This window comes from Ixodes scapularis, unplaced genomic scaffold (genome assembly GCF_016920785.2).
Source record: "Ixodes scapularis isolate PalLabHiFi unplaced genomic scaffold, ASM1692078v2 PGA_scaffold5__190_contigs__length_132052651, whole genome shotgun sequence".
In the NCBI taxonomy this organism is placed as follows: Eukaryota; Metazoa; Arthropoda; class Arachnida; order Ixodida; family Ixodidae; genus Ixodes; species Ixodes scapularis.
This window is the reverse complement of record NW_024609880.1, coordinates 100,420,165-100,442,760: the sequence shown is the minus strand read 5'-3', so window position 1 is coordinate 100,442,760 and position 22,596 is coordinate 100,420,165. Positions and strand designations below refer to the sequence as shown.

Below are 22,596 nucleotides of genomic sequence, written 5' to 3'. Positions count from 1 at the left end.
CCTATAGGAAGGTAAGGGGGGTTCTTACGAGATGTACATAAAATAAACCCCACTGCTGACTCTACCCATGCTGTATCTGCAACCGTCAAATTGCTAGTCCCCAAATGTGACATTTCTGAAAGCAAGCTATTTTATAGTAAAATATATGATTTTGATTTCACTAATGCAGGGGCTGTGGAGCAGGGTCTCAGACCATCCTTTAAAATCAGGGGGAGGGGGGGGGGGGGGGGGGGGGGGGGGTCGGAGACCCCCTGAGACCCGCCAGACTTTAAGCCCTGGGTGCGAGCCAATGCGAGCGGCGCCAAATTCAGAAATCAAAGGGAGTTTTGCATTTAGCGCCATTTTTCGAAAATAATTACCACGTGGCCACTCCGCTTAATCCAATTTTCTCCGCCATTTCCTAAAATAACTGATGGACCTCCGAATACCCCTAGTGCAATGCATACGAAAAAAAACTAAAAAAACAAACACTGAATAGGGGAATGAAAGGGCACCACAAATTATTGCGTTAAAAAGTACTTGTAGTTTACTTTGAAAGTACACATCGTATTTATAGCACTTTAAGTACATTTGGCCCTGGTGTACTTAGTATACTTTACTTCAAGCACAACACCTTTCATTTCCTTCGTACCTTATTTCAAGTAATTTCTAGCTGTATACTTTACCCAACACTGCAAATTGGTCATACAAAAAACTGTATGACCGGATGGAGGGAATCAATAAGTACCGCCAAAAGTGCATTGTGCGTGATCGGTTTAGCCGGTATGGTAACAGCCAACTAACAAAGACAGCGAGCGCCTTTGACGGTGCACTTTCAATGCTGCTTGATTGATTCGTAGCGTCGGCTTGAAACGGGGTAGAAGGCCTGAAAGTTCGTCTGCTCATCGCGCATCTCGGGCGTTCGTTTACGCCCCAAACGCTCCCGCGGGCTCTTGTCGAAAAGTCCGTGAAGTGAAACGATTATATATTGCGCTTGTGCATAGCCTCCTCTATACCGGGCGATTGTGGTTTCGCTCGCTCTTCGCGAAAATAATCACTTAAGCGAACGAAAGAGTTGGCAGTATGCTTGAAAAAGTAAGCGCACGCAAAGGGCAGTAACTATTATTATTAATATTTTTTTTTAAATAAAAGTGTGGTGAATTGAAGTAACGTGAGTGAGTAGAGGATAATAATAATAATAATCATTATCATCAATCAATCAATCAATCAATGTTTATTGAGTGTCCAGGAACAACCTCGCGGTGCTGACACACTTACAACTACAAATTAATAAAAAAAAATTTACACACGACCCAACAAATGCAGAAGGGTAACAAAGATAGGAATTCTGCTGGTGAGAATCAGATGTTCGAAGGGAAGCTGAAGCGTGCAAAGTAAATGCGAAGCAGCGAGACATCTGCAACGCACACATATGGTAAAAAGCCCCATAGCACGACTCAAATATATCAAGTACTTCCGAGTGACGATTATAACATTCAGCCAACCTGAGGATTGGGACTAGCTGATTAAAACCTCGAGAGATGTAAAAAGAAGACTGAAGACGTCTACGTGCGCGTGGAACTCTAAGACTTACTTGAGACAATAGGTATTGTGAATCCACGGTGAATCAATTAGGCCGTGCGTGACCTTAAACAGAAACAACAAAATCTGCTTTCTCACGACGCCGGTGCAGGCTAAGAAATTAAAAAAAAAAAGTTTTAGGGCATCTTCATAATTCTTACGAGGTAGATCCTCCTTAAGAAAGCGATGCTTCATGAGAAAATTAACTTTTTTTTAACTCGCTCACTCCCCACAGAATTGGTTTGGGATATTCCATTCCACACAACTGAGGCGTACTCCCGCTCTGACCTCGCTAAAGAACAGTACAATGTGAGAAACGCAGGCGGGTTTTTAAACTCTTTCGTTACACGACATGCGGCACCCGAAGTGCGGAGAGACGAGTTGACCCCCTTGGTTACATGGCCACCGAACCTCAGGCTTGGGTCAAAGATGACACCGACATCTTTCATTTCATCGACACGAGACAGGATTTCGCCGTGGATATTATATAAACAAGAGGTATTATGCGTCTTACGTGAAAAAGTCATGATAATAATAACAACAACAACAATAATAATAATAATAATAATAATAATAATAAACTGTCGCTTCGCGGCGACAGTTTATTGCATTCTCGCGTCGGCTAAAAATTTTAGCATAAATACGTTATTAAAAGTAAGGGTTATCTTATATTGAATGGGGAGAACCGAAAGAGAAAAAAAAAGTGACGAAAAAAAAAAGTATAGGGAACAGAAGAGCCCTCAACGAGGGGTGATAGGAACACGAAAATGGGGAAAGATATGAAAACAGATAAATAAATAAATAATGAAAGAGCGACGAAAAAAAAAATAATAAAAAGAACTCCCGGGATAGGCGACCTTCGAAATTTCTCCTTCCTCCGTTTTTTTCTTCCAATTACTGTTGTTCGTTTTTCGTTACAGTCTTTTGCTTGGAGTGACCAAAATTTCATTAGTGCCACCGACTTTCCACCACCAAAAAAATGAAAAAAAAAATGTAAGAATTCTACTACCGACTTCCATTTTCCTCCCCATCTTTCCCATCAGCTCTCGCTTTGGCGGCGTCGTTTAGGCGTCATTATTTGGCGGCTCCTCTTCGTTTTTCTAAAAAAGGGGAAGGCCAATCAAACGACACGGAACAGATGACAAAATCAATAACGTCACCCGGTCGGGTGTCGAGACTTTATAACAGGGCGCGCTTGCGCCGCGATCGAGAACGAAGTGAGTAGGGTTGTTTACACCTGGTTAAAGTCCGTGCACAAAGCTGCCAAAAAAAAAAACATACATTAGGGGCTTCAAAAAAATGAAAAGAAGTTGACCGCAATATGCACTTTGCAGTGACCCCGAAGAGGCATTAGGTGCGATTAACTTCTTTGCCTGCAAATGAGAGGAGAGATCAGCGGGCTAAAGAGAAGATAATCTACATTTAACGGTGTTAATTGAACTCGAGATAAATGTCCCGGTGATTCTCGCAAACGACTCCAATCCGTGCCCCCTTTTTTTTTTCTTTTTTTTTTTTAATATACATTTTTGTTTTACGCTTATTTCGTTTTCAGGAATATAATTATCATATGGCCATCACATAGAACAAAAATAAAATGCAAAGAAATGGCGAAGGAGATGGTGGTTGTTTGTTAAGCTTGTTCACAAAATCACGGGGATTGTAATTCTGTGTTCAAAAATCCATACAAATAAAGTGGTTGAAGAAAAAAAAAAGAAAAAAAAAACACTTTTTGGGAACAAATTACCAGCCACAGCCGACGCCAGGGGCTGCAAAAAAAGAAAAAAAAAAAAAAACATTGAACAGCAAAAGTATTTTTTAAAACTTACGAATTAACTTTTTAATAAGTGAAAATAACCGTGCGGTACCAATTAGGAACTTGCTGGTCGTCAACGAAAAGCCCTACATCAGTAAATCTAGGTTTGAAACACGTGGAAAGCGCGGGAGTGCGCTAAAGCACCCAATCGTGCAGCAGGTAGAAAAAAGGCTTGTGATGCGAAAACGCGGACGATTTTCTTATCCGCGTTTCCGCATCGCCAGCCTTACGCTAGCTGCACGAGTGGTAAGTTTAACCCGCCGCGCTTTGCACGTACTTTAAGTCCTCCTGAAAGTGACTGATTTACGGGTTTTCGACGCCGTTCAGCAAATTTCTAATGGCACGCATTACCCGTAATATTTCGCAGTTAAACCTGCATACTGCATCATTTCGGTCGCGTTAGTGTTATCGGGGTTGGACTTTGCTTCTACTGTGTGGAATTCCATGGGCGTCAGTCAAACGCTAAAGTCGGAGTGCGCACAGCGACGATATGTACGAATGATCTATGATCGCCGCATTGGAGATAAAGAGTTTTTTTTTTTTTTTTTTATGATTACGTGAGTTTTTTTAATACACTTGGTCTTTCGCTTCCTTCGACTAGACGACTGGTTCAAGACACGTATATATATATATATATATATATATATATATATATATATATATATATATATATATATATATATATATATATAAGCTGCTCAACGCTGTTATTGATTTCCACCTGTTATTGGGTAGAATCTCACTTCATGTTCCTCAGCGAAAAAAAAACGGTCTACGTTTTTTTTTTATCCTTCTAACTTAGAATCTAGTCCTCCGTTGGCTCGGATGCAGAACATGTATGACAAGTATTTTAACCCTGACGTGGACCTTTTCACTACCCTCGCATGGTAAAAAAAAAGTACTACTGAGGCTCACTTTATTGTGTGAAAATATTTTAGTCAGATTGTCTTTCACTTAATTCAAGTGTAACCCTCCTAAGGCTTTGCTAGCTGTTTGGGGCACAATAAATCACGGATTGACCAATTGGTTTATTATAAACCATAGGTTTATTTTTACTAATTAAAAAAGTTAGTAAGTTTTTTTGCTAATTACTTTTTTTTTTCGCAATCCCTGACGTTTGCTGTTAATGACAGTTTGTTCCCAAAAAGTTTTTTTGTTCTTATTTTTTTTTCTCTCAACCACAAACTTGTAGGGATTTCTAAAAGTATTTGCGGAAACTTAGACAGCCCCAGGGGCGTCCGGTGTCTCAGCTGAGAAATTTAGCCACTGCAGTCCTAGTGCATGGGGTCTTTAACTTGCACCACGCAGTGGTGATTACACGAGCGCACGCCGGTGTGCGATGATCATTTGGATCGAGACGAGCGGGGGTGGGTATTGAACACCATCTTACGGGGAGGTTTTGAGCGCAGGCACCAGACGTCATACTCTCGTCGCAAATGTCGAGAACAGCACCTCGAATTGTAACAACTACCATTAGGGAGTAATCGAATAATTATTTCATAGGCCACGTTGTCATTATAAGTGCTATCTAGCGCAAGAGGACAGCGTGAAAGCGGCGTCTATCGACTAATAATATACGCACCTTTCCCACCATCACATCTCCAGAGCAGAGCGAGCAATCTTCGCAGCCCATCCACGCGCGTGTTCATTTCTTTTTTTTCTTTCGGGAAGTGAGCGAGGCATTTTCCACGGGCATGAACTCTGAAGCATGGCACCTGCCAGAAGCCCTTTAGTTCACTGGCGGCCATAGTTGCGTGCGCGAATGCTGAGCGCGTGCTGATGGCGAGATTCCGCAGTTCTTTTGCAACGTGCATTTAGCACCATCAAGGTTGCCGGTCTTAGCAGCTTATTAATGTGGGCTCGTTCTGAGCATGCGCTCTGTACAGCACCCCCAAATATGGCGCCCAGTGAATACTCCTTATAGTGACACTGGAAGGCTCTAATAACACTGCTTTGTTTACGGTTAAGTCCAGACGCAGCCGATGCTACGAGTTAATGGAACCGATCGACAGCGTCAGAAGCGAACCATCCCTCGTGTTTCTGTACGTGTTCTATCAACGCTGAACCAATCATAAACAAAAAAAGGCCTAGTGACATGCGCTTTTTGACGTTCACACAGATCGAGAGTTGGCGTATTCGATTCGACCGGAAGTCGCGGCCACTGGCCTGCTTTCTACCACACGATGCCTGCACTTCTCAGCCAACACGACTTCTGCAGATAGAACGGAAGGCACCGAGCGTGTGCTGCGGAGCTTCTGCAGAACTTATGCAGCAACAGGCCATAGTACGAAACTGTTTGCCAAGTCGATCAACCCACTTAGACTTACACATTGTATAGACGAGCCCACTGGTTACAAACATGCGCGGGTATCCCCCCCAAAGAAACGTGCCATCGTTTTTTTTCCCCCTCTTACACGTCATTTTTAGCGGAAGGAAATAACTCAGTGATGAGATTACTGCGTCATTCACGCAAAACTGCGCAAACGTGCTTACCCTTCTACATTCTGCTACATTTAGCAAAAATGTGACAACTCTGCGCCAACTACAATAGCTCAGGTCCAGTGATCTCCCACTATACTGCCTGGTTGTCCCGGTAGGCTTGAGAGAATTTCCAGAATCTTCGGTTATCGCTCCAAATAAGGTATTTTTCATTTGGTCTCTTAATCAAACACTGACAATACTCGGAAGTTTCGCAGTACTTATTTGTCACGTGGCCTGTTCTGGCGGGTTCGTTTGTTCCGCTGAGTACGCTTCTTAACGCGCGCTGGTGGACCGTAATGAAGCGACAGCCACAAAGTTGGCATCGCGATTCTGCGTGTTTTGCTTCGCCGCAGCGCACCCACGTGTATAGGGGAAACGCACTCATCCAGAGCGGGATGTTGCACACACAGTGTCGGCTGTGTGGATGTTTGAGGGAATCAGACGTGTATTGCAATGGATCCTAACACAACGTAGCCCAAAGAAAGGAAAAAAGTAGAGGCATTGTCTTTTAATTTATATATGCCAACAGATTAATCTTAACGTAGTATTCGCAGTGATGTGAATGAGAATGAAGTGTGTGCTTGTGCACCAAAGGTTGTTTTCGTTGCTCCGAAATGACTCGGACCAATCACAGCAGTGACATCACTGCAGTGATGAAGCATCTGCATGTGCACCTTGTCCAGGCCTAATTTATTATGCTTCCTCAGAATCGAAAAAAAAAAAAAAAAAAAAAAAAGCCTGTTAGGCCGTAATTTTTTTTGGAAACATTTGCTCGGCATAGCATACATGACATCCAGGCATGCCTCTTTCGCCACAGGTTGCCCCGGACGTAGGTCTTTCTCGCGCGCGCTTTCTTCTTCCTGATCCGTGCGATCAGAACGGCTTCCGACATTTCGAAGAGAGATTGGGCTTACTCTTTAGCTAGAGCATCACTCATCCACCTCCTACAATTCCTCCGGGGTCGGCATAGCTAATTTAATTAGCGTCACCCATCACTTCCCACTTCCCTTATTTCCCCGCCTACCCCGGGGCCTCCCCAGAAGGCAGCAGTTTAATAAACGTATTATGAGGATGATGCTTGGCGAAACATTGGGGATGTCAATTTTGAGTATTTCCTGTAGCATTTTTTTTTTTTTTTTTTTGCTTTTTGTTTTATTCAAATGATTTCCTCCTCTGATACGGCCCACGCGTTGAATGATATAATGCGGGTCTCGCTGCAAGAATATGGAAGTTTATTTACTATGTCTAATACAAACATAACGGCAAAATTCATACATATTATATATAAAAAGAAAGCTGCTGGCAATTTGTTTATAACGTTCTCGTTTTAAAAAGATGTTATCTCCTCACCTTTTAAAGGGGCGTTATTGCCCGAGGGGTCCGATTGCCCCATTCGTATGCAAAACACACATGCGATAAGAGAAAAGGACAAACAAAACAAAAAAAAAAAAAAAAAAAAATTGCGTGCATGTTGCTTATATGTACACGCCATAGATATTTTCTACACGGCGTGACATACCGCGCAAACGACGTCGGGACTTCTTTGCAGTTCTCCCGAGAGAGGACATTGCTCACCGCACTATGACAACCTTTCAATTCTTAGAAAAAGTCGGGGAAAAAATCGACTTTAATTTTCGTTTCTCTACGGGTATTGTGCGTCCGATTCGTTGAAACGAAGCTTTTCCTCCTACTCCAGCGAAGAACCCGCTTGGTGCACGCGCACAGCGTGCGGACGCACACACGGAGCAGTGCACACGCAGTGCCTTCCAGCCACCACGCCGCACCCAAATACAAACAGTCCCGTCACGATGGATGTCCAGGACACGATGGGGGCGGTGCCAAAGGATCGATCCCACCCAGTGATCCGAAAGACAGAGGGATAATGCGCCACCCGTGTCCGCTAGATGCGAGATCAAAATCGAAACAATGCACAGAAAAAGTACTCACGGAGAGCTTCGGATGTTCCTCGATGTATCCTTCCGGATCAAAATCCGCACAAGAGGCAGTGCATGAACACAGCGCGCGCGCGACAAGCCGCCTACCCTGCAAATCTCCGCTGCAGAAGACGTACCCTCGATCCTACTGCACTGGTTTCGGAGTGTGCGACATTTACGGACGGGATATGGACCTCGAGAAGTTCAAAACTGGGACGCGACGGCATCACTCGACGTCGTTCATCGCGTCCCGAGCTTTTCAGCGAGTTATTGATTTTTCGACCGGCGACCGCCGCGCCACGCCGCACCACGGCGTTAGTGATAACCTACAGTCCCCCCCACCAAAAGAACAAGAAAAACAAAACAAAAAAAACACCGAAATTAGATTATCAATCAGTGCACTTCAAGGGGTCCGATATAGGGCCAGACTTTTGCCTGACAGTTTAAGTACTTGTGACTTGATCACTCTAAGCCGATTTTGGCGATTCCGCTCAAATGAAACGGAGAAGGGAAGCTGCGAGCACGATAGGAAGAGTTGGAAGAGCAGGCGGAGGAGAGGGGGTATCGCTGCCGCTGTTCAAATGTCAAAGGTCGCGCACATCGGGAGCTAGGGTACCGCTGAGATTCGCGCATCTTTTTAAAGTCATATTCTGCAGGGTCCGTCGATTTGCGTCGATGTGAACAGGCACTGAAAACATAAATCATTAGGATACCATGTTTGACGTTGGCATGTATTTGTAAAAGCTTAGCCCAGCCCAGCCTGAATTTCTCACCTTCAATATCCGTAGTCAAAGCATCTTCAAGTGGAGAAAAAAAAAATGCAGTTGATGAAACACGTGTCCAGGGCCGTACCCAGAAAAACATTTCCGGGGGGGGGGGGGGGGGGGGGGGGGGGTTTCGGGGACAACGGCGGCCATTTTGAAAGTGTCTATTGTCTTATTTTCGCCTATGAATCATGTGCATCGGTGGTATATAATGGAGAGTTGCAGCAAACCGGAGAACCGGTCCCGGTTTGGTATCCGGTAGCCAACCGCCGCCACTGCGCGTGCGCAGAGGTGGAGATTAAAATCGGCTGGCTGCAAGTGCACCGACCAGGGCCGTACCCAGAAAAAAATTTCGGGGAGGGTCAGAACCCCCTATCCCCCCCCCCCCCCCCCCCCCCCCCTGGTTACGGCCCTGCACGTGTCATAGCAGAACACATAACGGACAAGTGAAACATGACATACAGCAAAATCTTTATTTTCCACAGATCTCTCGTGAAGACCACAACAACGATGCAAAGTGCACCAGCGTATGTTCCTGGATTATTGATTTAGTTCGGTTTGCCCAACTAAAACTCCAAAAACAGCCTACGTATATTTGAAACCAGAAACGAACCAATATTTACCGAGTGCAGGAACCCAAGAACCGAACCATAGCAAACACAATTGGACACCAGCTAATTATGGTGAATTTTATGATTAAACACAAACAAAACCAATATCCAAAGCCGGTGTCAATGTAGTCAAACAAGTGCACAGTGCTGCTTCAATTAACCGTGTTCATGCTATGAAGTTGAGCAAAATACCTCACAAAGTTGCACCACATAAAGCATCCAGCACTTTTGCAAGGACAAAATGCTTGACATGAACTCACCTTGCCAAAATGACTTTGAATAGGTGCGTAACAGCTAACAATGGAATCAAAGAGGGAAACTCGACTAGACATAGTGGTGTACACCACGCAGTGAATACTGCAATTCTTCAGTGTGTCCATCGAAAACGCAAACACACCACATCTAAGCTAATTACAAAGCAACCCTTTATATTTGAAGCAAATTGCAATGGTGGCAACAAATAAAAAGGAAGGGAAAATACAGCTAATTAAAAGAATACAATAAACAGTCGCACGGAGAGGTTTCAATTTAGCTAAAACAAAACCCAGTCAAATATAAAAAAAAAATTACAAACAAGTAAGCAATAACCTTATATTATCTGTGCACCATTGTTTTGTTATTGCAGGGCACCCATGGAATAGCCAAAAGCCAACATAGAAAAGGTAACCATCAGGTTATTTCTTAATACCGCCCCAAAGACAGACTCTAGTAATAGACCTAATGAAGGAATTTAAAACAAAACAATAAATATGCCTGGCAGAGCATCTCAGCTCATTTCAGGGATTCTCACTAAAGATAGCACAAACGATATTCTGAAATAATGTACATAAATACGAAAAACAAAACAAAAAAAAACATCACATTGTACAGTCAAGCTTCATAAAAAAATGATCCTTGCAAGTGCTGTTTACTCCTTGACCGTTTCAACGAAGCTCAGCTAGAGAATGTAAAGAACATTACAGGGGTGCTCGTAAAAGAATAACACACAACCAGAATGGCCTGTTTCTTCACTTTATAAAAAAATATGTTCTAGAGGCCCAGGAAAACTACCAGATTTATGTCACATGAACCAAAAAACCATGCAACATTTTGAAACAAACAAAAGTTTTCCTATGCACTTCTGTGTGAAAGTTTGGAATGTGGAGGCCTATGCAAAAGATTTGGATTCATCAAAAACTATGATGCTGCGATTATGTTACATACACAAGTTACGTCCACCATAAATGACCAAGCATACCGTGTTATGTAAAGGGCGTCTCAATCACAAACCTTGACACCAGTGATCTCAAAATAATTTTTGAGATAAGCACTCATCATGAAAATAATGGACATACTCAGCCATAGTTGTCACAGCAAGTAACATACTTTGCTGTCAAGTAACACAAAGCAGCACTCAAAGGAACAGCATTTTGCCTGAAACAATCTTTTGCCATTAAACAGGAGAAGCAACCTGGGTGACCTTGAGCCACAAACTGCAGAACAGCTTACTGGGGTGCTACTATTCATACTGAATACACAGAATCACCGTATTTGACACAACCTGATAATGTACTCATTAAAATGAACAACTCAACGTCTAGCACCTGAACATGACCAAGATGTAGCGAGGTCAGAAATTGCATGCTCATAGCTGTTCTGGAAACATTTTAATCATTCACTCTTCAGCCGAAAGCTATAAAGGAAATAAGTTGGGGGCTAGCTGAAATATTTAACCAGAATTATGGCAAACATAAAAACCCAAGACGTGCAGAGCAGAAGTACCAGTTAGATCAGCAGACAATTACACGCGCATGTCGGCAGGCACCGATATTCAAGCTAGATTCCTCTCACATATGTACAATGGCAGACGAGCCTGAAGCTTTTCCATCTACGTGCGGCACAGCCAGGTGGCACCGTCGATTGCCCTGACCAAACATTATGCATGCCCATGGGACGGTTGGTTACACAAGTGATGAACCTCCAACTACGCAAACGTGAGAGAATTTCCGGTACTTGGGTAGCCTCTTATTTAGAGATATCCAGCAGTGCTTACAACGCTCCCTGTGCCTAATAGGTCCGAATATCGTAGCACACTTAACCCCGTCATGCCACCTGTTACCAATACGTAGGCAACGACCACACCCGCATGACACGTCGAGCGCGATGGCTGCTGCAGCGTCAGGTACAAAACTCGAAAAAACGACTAGGCCACAGTTTGCCGAAGCAGCCTTTCGTGGCAGAGAGAAATGCACCGAGGAGCCGACCTTCCATCCACGAAAAGCAGAACACTCGGGGGCGCACATGGTGCTGGCAACAAACAACCGGTGTATTTCGGTAGTCAGAAGGTCGGCAAGCGCACGTTGGCCACCCACCTAAGCGGCAAAAGCTTGCTCGGAGCGGCAGGGAATGGGTGAGCGTCATTGGTTTTAGACGGGGTCCCCCTGCATGCCTATGAGACGCACTCGCGTCCCCGTCAGAGCTGCGAGGCTACCCCCGAGACCTAGGTCCCCTTCATCCATGGAGCCACTCTGTGAAAGAGACACGCCACGTCGTTAGGGGGCGGGCTTGAAAGAAGTCCCGCTAGAGTCACTAGAACCGCCGAAAGGACGAGAACGGCCGGGAGGTCTTTCAGTTGCCTCGCCTCTAGGGCGAGCTTCCCCTTCTTCAGAAACGCTTTGGCACCTCACAGTATTTGGGTGTGCATGCTCAGCCAAAGCACAGAGGAAAGCAACGAGTGCATGCAGAAGTCGGGCATCCGAAAGAGACGTGCCATTCTCGTCTTGTCGGCAACCACAGCAGGTACAGAATGAAAGCGAGTGTCCTTTAGTTTTCTTGTATCCAGTGCACACTCGTCGGCTTTGATGGTGCTTTGACTCGGCAGGTTTGTCGGACTTGTCGCCAAAGCACCGTTTTATCCGGTGCACTCGCGCTGGGGGAGTGGCGATCGAGAAAATCACCTCGTTGTTGCCGAGCTGTCAGTACCTATGTCGGCTAAATTCATTGAAGGGCGTGATATCATGCGGTGCCTTAACACCACTGGCAAAAAGAATCGACAGTAATGAGCTACGTGCGAGGTCTGGCTTTACAATTAGAGTTCCGATGCAGCTATATTATCACCGAGGGCACAGAGGTGGAACGATTTGAATTAGCATCCTGCCGCTTTCCGTCTGTCAGTGGCTAGTACACGGCACGGCATGTGCAACTTGCCATTTGTGAATTACTAGTGGTGCATAGCATCGTTTAAATCAATGAGTCACAAAAAAAAAGTATAATTTTGATAAATTTGAATGGTAAGGTTCTCTGCTTCCTCCTCACCGAATCGATATCTCCTCATATATATATATATATATAAAGCATTGTTATACTTGACCATCGCATTAAGGGAAACACTAAAATTGATTAAATTCAAAATGCTTCACAATCACATCTGTCTCTGTGCATGTTAATTTGGACAATATTTTATTACTAATTTCGCTAAGTTGTGCCAGTGTTCAGCATTGCTCGAAGTGGGGCTTTATTCATACTTCAATATTTAACGGCTTTTTTTTTTTAGAGTTCCGCTGTTGAGTCTCAAACCAGATGCTGCGACACCGGCGATTCAGTCATGTTGCGCTTATTGCGCATGTTCCCTTCAACTGCTACAGGAAGCAGAGCAGGTTTCTCAGTCTATAAAAAGTACACGTAAAGGCTCTAAAGTGCCAGTAAATGAAGCAAATGTGTGTTCAATTTGCAAGATATTGAAGCTGAACTTCGCGAATGACCATATTGTGTGGTCTAAAACACATCGTAAAAAGAATGAAAAATGGCAATTTTGGTTGGAGAGGCTCCCTAGAGTATAAACCTATTCACCCAAAGGTACAACCTGGAAAAAGGGGCAACCATGTAGTGTGTGGTGTCCTGCTTGCAGTTGTGAATGCCAGAAAGCGTAACAATAAATATGAATGTGAGACTTTTAAAAAGCCAACAGACACAAATGCATTGCACAATGGTTTAGGAAAGCATTAGACAAAATAATGGGAAGAATCGACAACCTTCCACTGCATTAAAGTTGAACAGCCTTTGCTTCGGGCACTTGCATGTTACCACAGTGCCTAATCTCTTCCCACCTTGAGCAATGGAGTTAAATGCTTAAGTGTAACAATCAGGAACACAGCACGAAACAGAGAGCGCACATTATGTATTGTGAACTCCAATATAAGGTAGTCCACAAGTGAAACTTGCCAGCTCAGCTATCTATTTATATGCAAGCAGATTCACCTGTCATATACCTAGATATCTAGAAAGGTCTCACACAGCTCCATAGAGTCTTTACTCGATTTGTATCCAAGTCTTGCATTTCCTAATGTCTTGGGTGCCATTAAAGCATGATGCTTTATGATGAATTCCACACTTCCTCCTTCAAGTTGTCAGGCTTAAAACTAACCACATGCCTAATAGGATACTTTGTTATTTCTAAATGAAGCCTAAGCCTAAAATAAATCAAACCAAAAAAATGAGGTTGTGGGTGCCTTTCTTGCTCACAAGGTGTACAAAATGCGATCTTTTGGTTCGAGGAATATTAGTCTTAAGAGGATGTCGGTTCACAGAAAAATCCTGTTTTTCTCTTATATCTTTTGATCCAGGTAGTGTCATGCTCTCAAAACTTTTGCATTCTATCACCACCCTTGTATTGCATTCTCACGAAGTTTCGGCTTACCGTGACTAATAGTCTATTTATGCGGACCAGAACGCCAGGTCTCATCTTCTCAATTGGAGCCAGTATATATTAAAAGCTACAGTAAAACAGTCTAAAAACCAATTAAACATGCTCGTTAAATACATGTGAAATCAGAGGCATGCAAACCCTTTACAAGATTAGAGACATTAACAAAAATATACTAAAATTAAATATAAAAAAAGAAGACTGGCGACCAAGTTTAGATAACAGGATAAAAACGACAAGTTGCCACAACAAAGCTGGCAAGGAAACAGTCCTCGCTAAGCATGCACCGCAAAATATCGGAGGAGAAACAAAAGGGTACACAAACCATGCTCTCAAATCCTCGGCACTTTTGAATTTGCTTCATCACATGAAATTAGTCTGCGGCTGCTCGGCATCTCCAAAAACATTCATATTCGTACTCCCCTTCGAGAAAGAAAGAAAACATGAAATCATGCAGAACAAATACGCAAGACTAGGAGGGGACACGACACGACACTGACTGCAAAAGACGCGTGAAAGATGCGTCAATCCACGCGGACAAGAGAAACAATTTGTCGATGCAGGCAACCCTTTCATTTTTTCCCCACACCTCTGCAGAGACTCTCTCAACCCATTTCCATATAGTGCCTGTTAAGGCTGGTCCAGATATTTATATTTGAGTGCGGTCCAGTGGGTCGTGCCCGCTTATGACCACTTACGACGAGAGGAGACACTGGCGCCACCTACTGGGTTTCCCTGGAGTACTTACGATCCGCATGTACATACCCCAATTTTTCGCATCATTCTTTCCCCGTGGGCTTGAAATGATTCTGACAATGTCGTAACCGACCCCATCATTTCTCATAGACAAATGAATAGATCTGACCTCGCAAATACCACAAAACAATCTGTCTAGTCATACGCTAATTGGTTACAAGCGGGCACAACACACAGGGTCACACTCAAACGCAGACATGTAAAATGTCCTTTTTAGGTGCACAGGAGCCTCCCACGTTTTAAACTGGTGATGGGGTTATAAGCACAGGAAACACGAGACATACATACACAATCCATGCCCTAGTTACACTCTGTGTCAACGTTCCTGCACGACGTTGTCGAGGCTAGCTTGGTTTTGCGCAGTGCAGCAACCCCTGCACTGCTGCGCACATACACTTTGCAGTCACACGCTTTCGGGTGAAAACACCAAACAAAGCTACGAGTTCGTGTGAGCAACTTTGACAGAGTCAGAACGACGCGGACACTAGGCTGCTATTCTTGACGACACCGCGAGTTCACACCGAGCGTAGAGTTGGTAGCTAGGCTAGATAAATGAGTATGTTGCAGAGAAACAAATAACCAAGCATGAGGGGCGCTTTCTTTACCACTGAACGTGCGCCCTACAAAAACAAATAAAATGCACATTTTGCAGCAGTACAACGCTTTTCCTACGGTCAAACAAAAAAAAGGATATATAGAAAGCAAATATTATATGTTTCCTTTAGCCAGATAAATTACTTCATGATCACAAAAGGAGTTCTCTCCAAGAGTGACACCATCAAGGTTAAGCACAAAACTAAGGCCACTGTTATCTACAGATAAAAATACACTGGAGGAAAAGGCTGCTTGCAGCCACTCATCAAATGCCATTAACCAGTGTAATGAAGCCAAAAGGACCATGAAACAATTTTCAGACATTAAACGGACAACGCCAAGCACCTTTTGACACTCCCACAACACAGAACAGGCAACAATTTCCGTTTTCAAGTACTTGACATAAAAACATAAAAAACAAAATTTGAGCAATTACGATTTGCAAACAGAACGACAATACAAGTGCAACTTTCCTGGGTCACGCTCGTCGTGACAAATTTCATCCCTTCAAAACTCATCCTTTCAATCTCCAATAATATGCAGGAAACCAAACCAAATCTTCACAAGCCAATCATTACTACAGCCGCTTCAGTGTTTTATAAACTTGCCATCCAAACTTGTTACGTGGTCCCTTTAGCTCCAAAAAACCTTCACAGCGACCACAAACATTTCGTCATGTGCTCGGTTCAATGTTGTTTCAGCACCACTGCGCAGAATGTTACTTCGTAGGTGCTTAATAAATAACAGCCACACAGGATGGTCTTTTAGCTCAGATGAAATTTATTGGACAGTTTTTAAGGGTTGCACACACCAGCTGCTAGTCTGTTAGATGCACTTCACTATTTCTCTAAAGGAACTAGGCAATCTTGTTTGTCACCCTAAAAGATGAAACAGAAAAGAAGTATATGTACATATTACAAGCCTTGCAGTCACATAACAATATATGTTAGCATGTTCTTAAAAGCAGTAAACAATAGGGTGTTTATGGGTATGTTGTTACCCGTGAGTGAGGGTATCTCATGGAGAGCCTCTAATACCTTAGGAAGGACTAGCGAGTATGTCTGTTCTTGAGTTAGTCTGAGATAGAGATTTCCTTCGACAATTATCTCCAGCTACTCATACAAGAAAGAAACCAAGCAACAGTTCCACTACTTTTTTTAAGTTTATTCCCAGAGATGAGAGCAAGGTTTGGTATTATTTGCTAAAAGGATGAGTTGCATGGATACCACACTAGAGACATCCGATGGCCATATTTGAATGGGACGAAAACCAGCGCAACATTGCAGGTTATGCAGTCACCTAAGTGCACAAGCAAAAATGCACACAGAAAATTCTGTGCAAATAATGCTTTACCAGCTTCTATTAGAATGCTGAAATTACGCACAAAGTAACCAAACTCAATTGGTTTTAAAAGGGAAATTTGCCAAAGCTACTCGTAACATTCATTGACAAGTATGAAGCAAGAAAAACAAACACGAAACATGAGTGATGCCTGTTCTGTCTTGTGTGGCATAGCAAGTCTTATTTTCGCTACAGTTAAACAAAGTTTGCAATATTTCATGGTCCCTTCTGTTAATCTTGAAATGCTATAATAAATTAATGTTAAAACACCCCATGCCCCAACTGTAGGGATTTCCAAGATTGATATGAAATCTAGCTGTGCTGCAACACTTAGATGTAAATATATAACCAGTTCTCAATGAATTAGTTTGGCATTATCTAGTGAGTGCAGCCCCACCAATTTGGAGGCTTAAAACCAAACGACTGTGGAAGTGGACACAAAAAATAAATACAAAAATAGTGTGAAACAACCTACAGAAAACAAAGGCAATAAAGACACATACAGAAATGTGTTCTACAATGGAAATAGAAAAAACCTATTGGTGTCACCAAGAATGTGTGCGAGCGCCATTCAGACGAGAGTTTCTTGAAATGCCTCTTGAAATTAAATATGTGAACTATCTCTGCAACACCCTAATCACAAGCCAGCAAGCACTCTTCATTTAAGAACTTGAAGCAGAGCCAAAAGCTGCCACCTAATACATGCACGGTGAAGATGACATAGAGCGTAAGCAAAGAACCTCCCGCCCGTTCACATGCCGTTGCAATAAATAGGTGACGTCTTTAAAACTAGGCATCTCCAAGGTCAAGAAGCGAATGTTTACAGATGATCCAAAATATGACAAAGCCAGATGCCAGCATCTGTTCATTTCAAGCACCCCTCCAAATGTCCCGACGATTCCACAGTGCATAGGCGCCATCCCATTTAGCACAGACGCTCACTCAAAAACTATGCGGAAAGTTTTGCATGCCTTTCACGAAAGGATGAGATAAAGCCCGAACCAACACAGAATAGGAAATAAATTTCGTAGAAAAAATACAATGCTGCCTCGAAATGTTTTCAGCAAGCTGTCGGTTCAGTAGGCTGCCTTGTAAAACATGCAACGATTGCTTTACTGAATATTCCAGTTATTTTATAAAAATATGTTGAGTTTGCAAAGCTTTGATTTCCATTTTCCGACACTGAACGTTACACATACTGTTGCTTGATCGTGGACACTGATAATTATTCACCCAGCTACTGGTTTGGTTCACATGGTGCTGACGACAGCTGCCATCTTGACACCTGGTGCCAATGCCTTCATGCAACATTGCAAAAGCCACAGGGGCATACAGCTTTGGAGAGTGTTTGTGCTGTATGAGTGCACATGCACCAAAGGCACCGTGGGAGCACAAAGTGCAGAATGAATGTCCCTATTCTTTTTCAATAAAATTAGAGCCTGCCAAACAACGTTGGCAGGTATGGGTCAGATGTCGAGAAAACCATTACATTATCTGCACACTCGAGATGCTGAGAAAAATACATCCATTCCCAGTCGAGTCAAACAAGTTCTCTCAAACTTTTGCTTTGTCTGCTTCAAGTTTTTGCCCGAGGTGCTCAAGCTACATGATGTTAGAGCCAAATAACAAACACACAGGGCTGCTGGCTCAGTAAAGAAAAATAGGACTTTACTACAAACCCTGTCAATCACAACGACGTTTGTTCTCGGCAACTCCTCCGCTCTAAGACCCGCCTCCTTCAACCACAATGCAGCAGGTGCCGATATCTACAGATCGACATGCTGCCAAGATTTCACCACAGAAAGGACACAACGGTCACCGGTCTCAATCGAGAAAACGCACGACGGAAGTGCCGAGACCAGACATGGGGAAGCCCCGAGTTTTGTGCGACACAGACAACTCAAAAAGACAGTGGACAAACGCACAGACATTTGTGCGGCACAGTCCAAGGAACACTTTGAACAAGTAAAAAAAACACACACACAAAACAAAAAAAAAACAGAATCACAGTTCACAGGCACTGGTCACAATCTTCTGGACCGGACTTCAGTGTTCAGGGTATGCAGCAGCTAAGCTGCCGTCTTGTCAGCAGTGAAGTGCATCTTTGGGAATACTAGCCAGTAATGTCAGCCACAGCAAAATGCAAAGTGATATCGCCGGAGCTCTCACTTAGCTAAATTAGCTAGGGTCCTAAAACTACCCAATATAAAGGAATCGTGTTTTCGGTAGATGCGTATAAACTTGGAAAAGTCATCCCTGAGTCGGATTAAAGATCTGGTGAAAACTGAAAAACGCCAAAGGAAAACTGTCCTTGAACAAGCAAAATCCAGCTTCACAGAAAGAAATCTTTGTCTACAGCTTTTTTTTGCATTGACTCAAAACACAGCCCGCACTGAAATTTCTGCGAGGCTGCTTTTTTCTTTAGGAGCTGCAATCTTGTTTTCTTCTCTTATTGGTACAGTGACCTTTTTCCAAGCATTTGCATCACGTGCATGCTTCCGAAAGTGGAGGAATCCTGCAGAAGTGTCCCATTCTCTTTAAAGGGATACTCCAACAAAATTTGAAATATACCCATCGTGTTCAGAAATAGACTGAATACGATGCGAATTACAATCACACGTTTTGTATTTCGAGCCTGGATGGCTGTATTTTTCGTTAAAAAATGGCCCAATCTGGCGAGCGCTCGGAGAGCAGCCAGCGGAGAGCATGTGACATCCGCCGCAATCGTGACATAGATTATCTCGGGACGAGCAAAGCTGCCGCGAGGCTGACGTTGAGAGGATGTCCTAGCTGTTTCAGCCACCTAAGCAGCCGAAGCATGCCAGTGATCGGGCCACCCACAACTAACCCCAAAACTGCTTTTGTAAGAATTTTGAGCGACGGGTTAATCTTCTATAACCTTGTTGAGAAACAATAGCAACGTCTGGGACACACAATAAGAGTGTCCTGGTAAGAGGGGAGTTCCTTCTTCCCCTCCTCTCGTGGTGGCCGGAGGTGAAACAGGCATTGTCACTACCTGTCAAGGTTCCTAGAAGGGCATTACAAACGAGACGTTAGCGACATCCACCAGGTGCTCTTTGCCAATTGTTTCATTTGCTTTATAATTCCTTTTCGTGTTCTTTTTTAACAACAGACTGGTGTGTCTGAAGCGGTACTCCTCCCTTGAACATGAACAAACCAAGAAATAAGCGTTGCAATTTCGTTGTAGTATCCCTTTAACACGAGCCCCACTAAATGCAGACATTGCTCCCTGAACGCAAGCAAACGAACACAGACACCTAAAAAACCCAAATCTACGGGACAAAAAAATGAAAGCCCGAAAACACGAAACCCTAGTCTAAAGAAGATGGGCCAAAGGCAAGACGAACCGCTTGAACAGATATGGCGCGTTTGTGAATGCCGCCCATCTCTCATTTTAGAGCTCGGGTTTCTTTTACTGATAGGGTGACGGCTTCTAGGTCCAGAAGATGTGGCACAGACCAGCGGTGGTCACAGGTCCCCAAAGGGAGAGGACGACGATGAGAAGGGGAGGGTCAGCGGGGTCCCGTTCTGGTCTCCCCCGGGGAGCGGGGACCGCTGCGAGGGTTTCTCAATGACAAACACCTGGGGAGCAAGAGCGGGGTTTACCCTGGACAGGGATCCCCGAATGGAGGCGCTGTTCCGCTCGGGCAAGTGAAAGTCGCTCTCATCGAGGCACAGGTCAGTGTCTGAGTCATCGTCCCTTGGCCGAGCGTCCTCCTGAAGGGGGCAGCGAGGGGGTGGACAAGGGGGGGGAGGGGTGGGAGGGCAGCTCCCAATTACTCTCGGAAGCGAGCACTCAAATGCGACGCGAGAAAGGCCGGCGTGAGGCGGGCGCGGACCACACAGCATCGAAATTGAGAAAAGCGAAGCGAAAGCAAAATTGCTGCAGTGAGATTCAGCTAGCGTAAGGTTCAATCCATGGCCACAGCGGAGTGTCAGTTTGACCAGTGCGACAGATACGAATTAATTAATGAATCTGGGGCTTTTTGGTGCATCAGCGATGAAGGCTATAAGGCGCCAACAGATGCACTGTGGAGCTTTGGCATGGGTCATAAAATTGCAATTTGTGGAAGAGTGTCTGCGAAACGGCCACTGAAATTGGAACAAGAAAGGGTGGGGTTTGAGACTGTAGCCAATCGAGCATACAGTGCAAGCTTCGTTATGGTATAGTGTGCTTGATTGTGCCAAAGTGCTTGATCAGGGTTTGCTGCGAGGGTTCTGAATGAGATCTTTTGATGTTAGACAATGCCCAAAAAAAAAAAGAATGAGCTTGCTACGCTTTGTGGACTTTGTGTGACAAGCAAAAGCGACTAAGTCCCATAATATGAACAGGTTGGTTTCTTTAACTAGCAAGTGGGCTGGTCACCTAACGTATTGCGAAATCCAAAGTCATCCCAGCAAAGCAGAAAATGGCAATGGAAAGTACTTCGGGTGAGATAATGAATTAGCTGTAAAGAAAGGAATTGGAACAACCAAATAAGATCTGCAGCCTACTTTTCTTTGCCTTTCTAAAAAAGCTTTACCAAACAAGTTGGGGATGCAGCCTCCACACTGCATGCTGGTGTCCTGTCAGAATGATGACAAAACCCTAAAAAATATGTGTGCCGAAGAAGACAGAATTCTTTTTGGAGAATGTTAGCTGCTATTCTAAGACTCCTAGGAATTTCCTTGAAGACTCCTGGGAGATTCATTTTACCAACCTTTGATAACTGTGTTTCATCTAGAAGATGCGATATTGTGCTCTCGTGCATATGTAATGCTATGGACGCTCGGATGTCTTGGGGTGATTGAAATAAAATGAATTAAATGGAACATTACACATAAAATGTAAGAATGCAGCCTGTATGCTGATGCATAGGCTTTAGCATTTTACTGTTTTATTGAAAACATTTTGTTGGAGCCTCTAATAAACTTGCTCAACTGATATGTGCTCCAGTCTTCAATTCTATTTACCTGCCTCATTTTAAGAATAAGCATGAATCTGTGGCTATGGCTAGAGTTTTACGAACACAAAGCCCCGAGCCACTTTCAAAGACCCTGTGCTGGCACAAACACCATTTTGCCAGGATAAAAAGCAGTTCAGACAAAAGCTCAAGAGTAAAGCAGAGTATTATATAAAAGAGCAGATTGGCGCCTCTGTTTCCCACTAATCTATTTTCGTAAGCTGGCAACATTACAGCCACCTTGGAAGTAAGTGAACAGGACAAAACAAACGTACGGACATTCAGAAACACACAAACAGACAGAAATAACTGCTCGTCTCGGTGTATTCCAAAGGTGCTCTAAAAGCAGAGCATTTATAGGTCCTCTGTGATGTCAAGGTCAAGTGACCATCACAAAAGCATGAAGTCATGTCACACGACACCATGGCATCAGTGTCACGTGACATGATGTCACAATGCAGCATCACGGCTTCACCTGCTGTCATCGTGTCTCGTGACGTCGTCACGCGATGTCAATGTGAAATGATGTCGCAGTGACAAGTGACGTCAACGTGTCAAATGACATCACAGTGTCGCATAAAAACTATGACCCAAAGGTTTCCTCTCCAAGGACTCTGAGCCTTTCCAGCACAAGTCGTGAACACCACGATGCCATTGGCGCTGCATCGCCGCCAAGGCTACACTCCAGGCACGGACACGAAAATAAGAGCTGGCCCCATAAATCCTATGCACCTAATGGTCGGACGCTGCGCACACAAACATGCTGGAATGCAAGGCAAAAAGAAACAGCCAGGAATACAAAAAAAAGTACCAAGCATCACAGTACGCACGACGCACCAAAGAATAAAATATGAGATTGAGAAAAAAAGCAGTAGGCAAGCAGGCAATTGGCATTTTATCAAGCCAAAAAACGATACCAAGCAAAAGAAAAAAAAAAGGACAAGAGGCACAAGAACAGTTGGGACAATCAGCACAAACGATTGCACACAGGGAGCACAAGGGGCTGAACACAGAAGGAAAGAAGGCGGCGTGCAAGCAAGGACATGCGCAAAGTCACGCTGCTGGTCGGACAGTCACACCCTTTGCGCACCGCGAGA

The 22,596-nt window shown here is 43.9% G+C and overlaps 1 protein-coding gene across 7 annotated transcripts in view; it reads right to left on the bottom strand.

The window, feature by feature from the left end:
- Positions 1-8,999: 8,999 nt before the first annotated feature.
- The window catches only part of LOC8033936 (sodium/hydrogen exchanger 7), a 47,030-nt gene continuing 33,433 nt past the window's right edge, over positions 9,000-22,596 (bottom strand). Inside the window, exons 16-17 of one of the 7 annotated variants that reach the window (XM_029995864.4) lie at positions 20,163-20,273; positions 9,000-11,670 (exon numbers count right to left, since the gene is read on the bottom strand). In XM_029995864.4, coding sequence (XP_029851724.1) covers positions 11,569-11,670; positions 20,163-20,273 — 213 coding nt within the window. In that variant the 3' untranslated portion in view covers positions 9,000-11,568. Of the gene's footprint in view, positions 11,671-12,495; positions 14,268-15,991; positions 20,274-22,596 lie in introns of those variants that run through there. The other 6 variants (XM_040221068.3, XM_029995866.4, XM_029966014.4 and 3 more) reach the window with 6 other exon arrangements.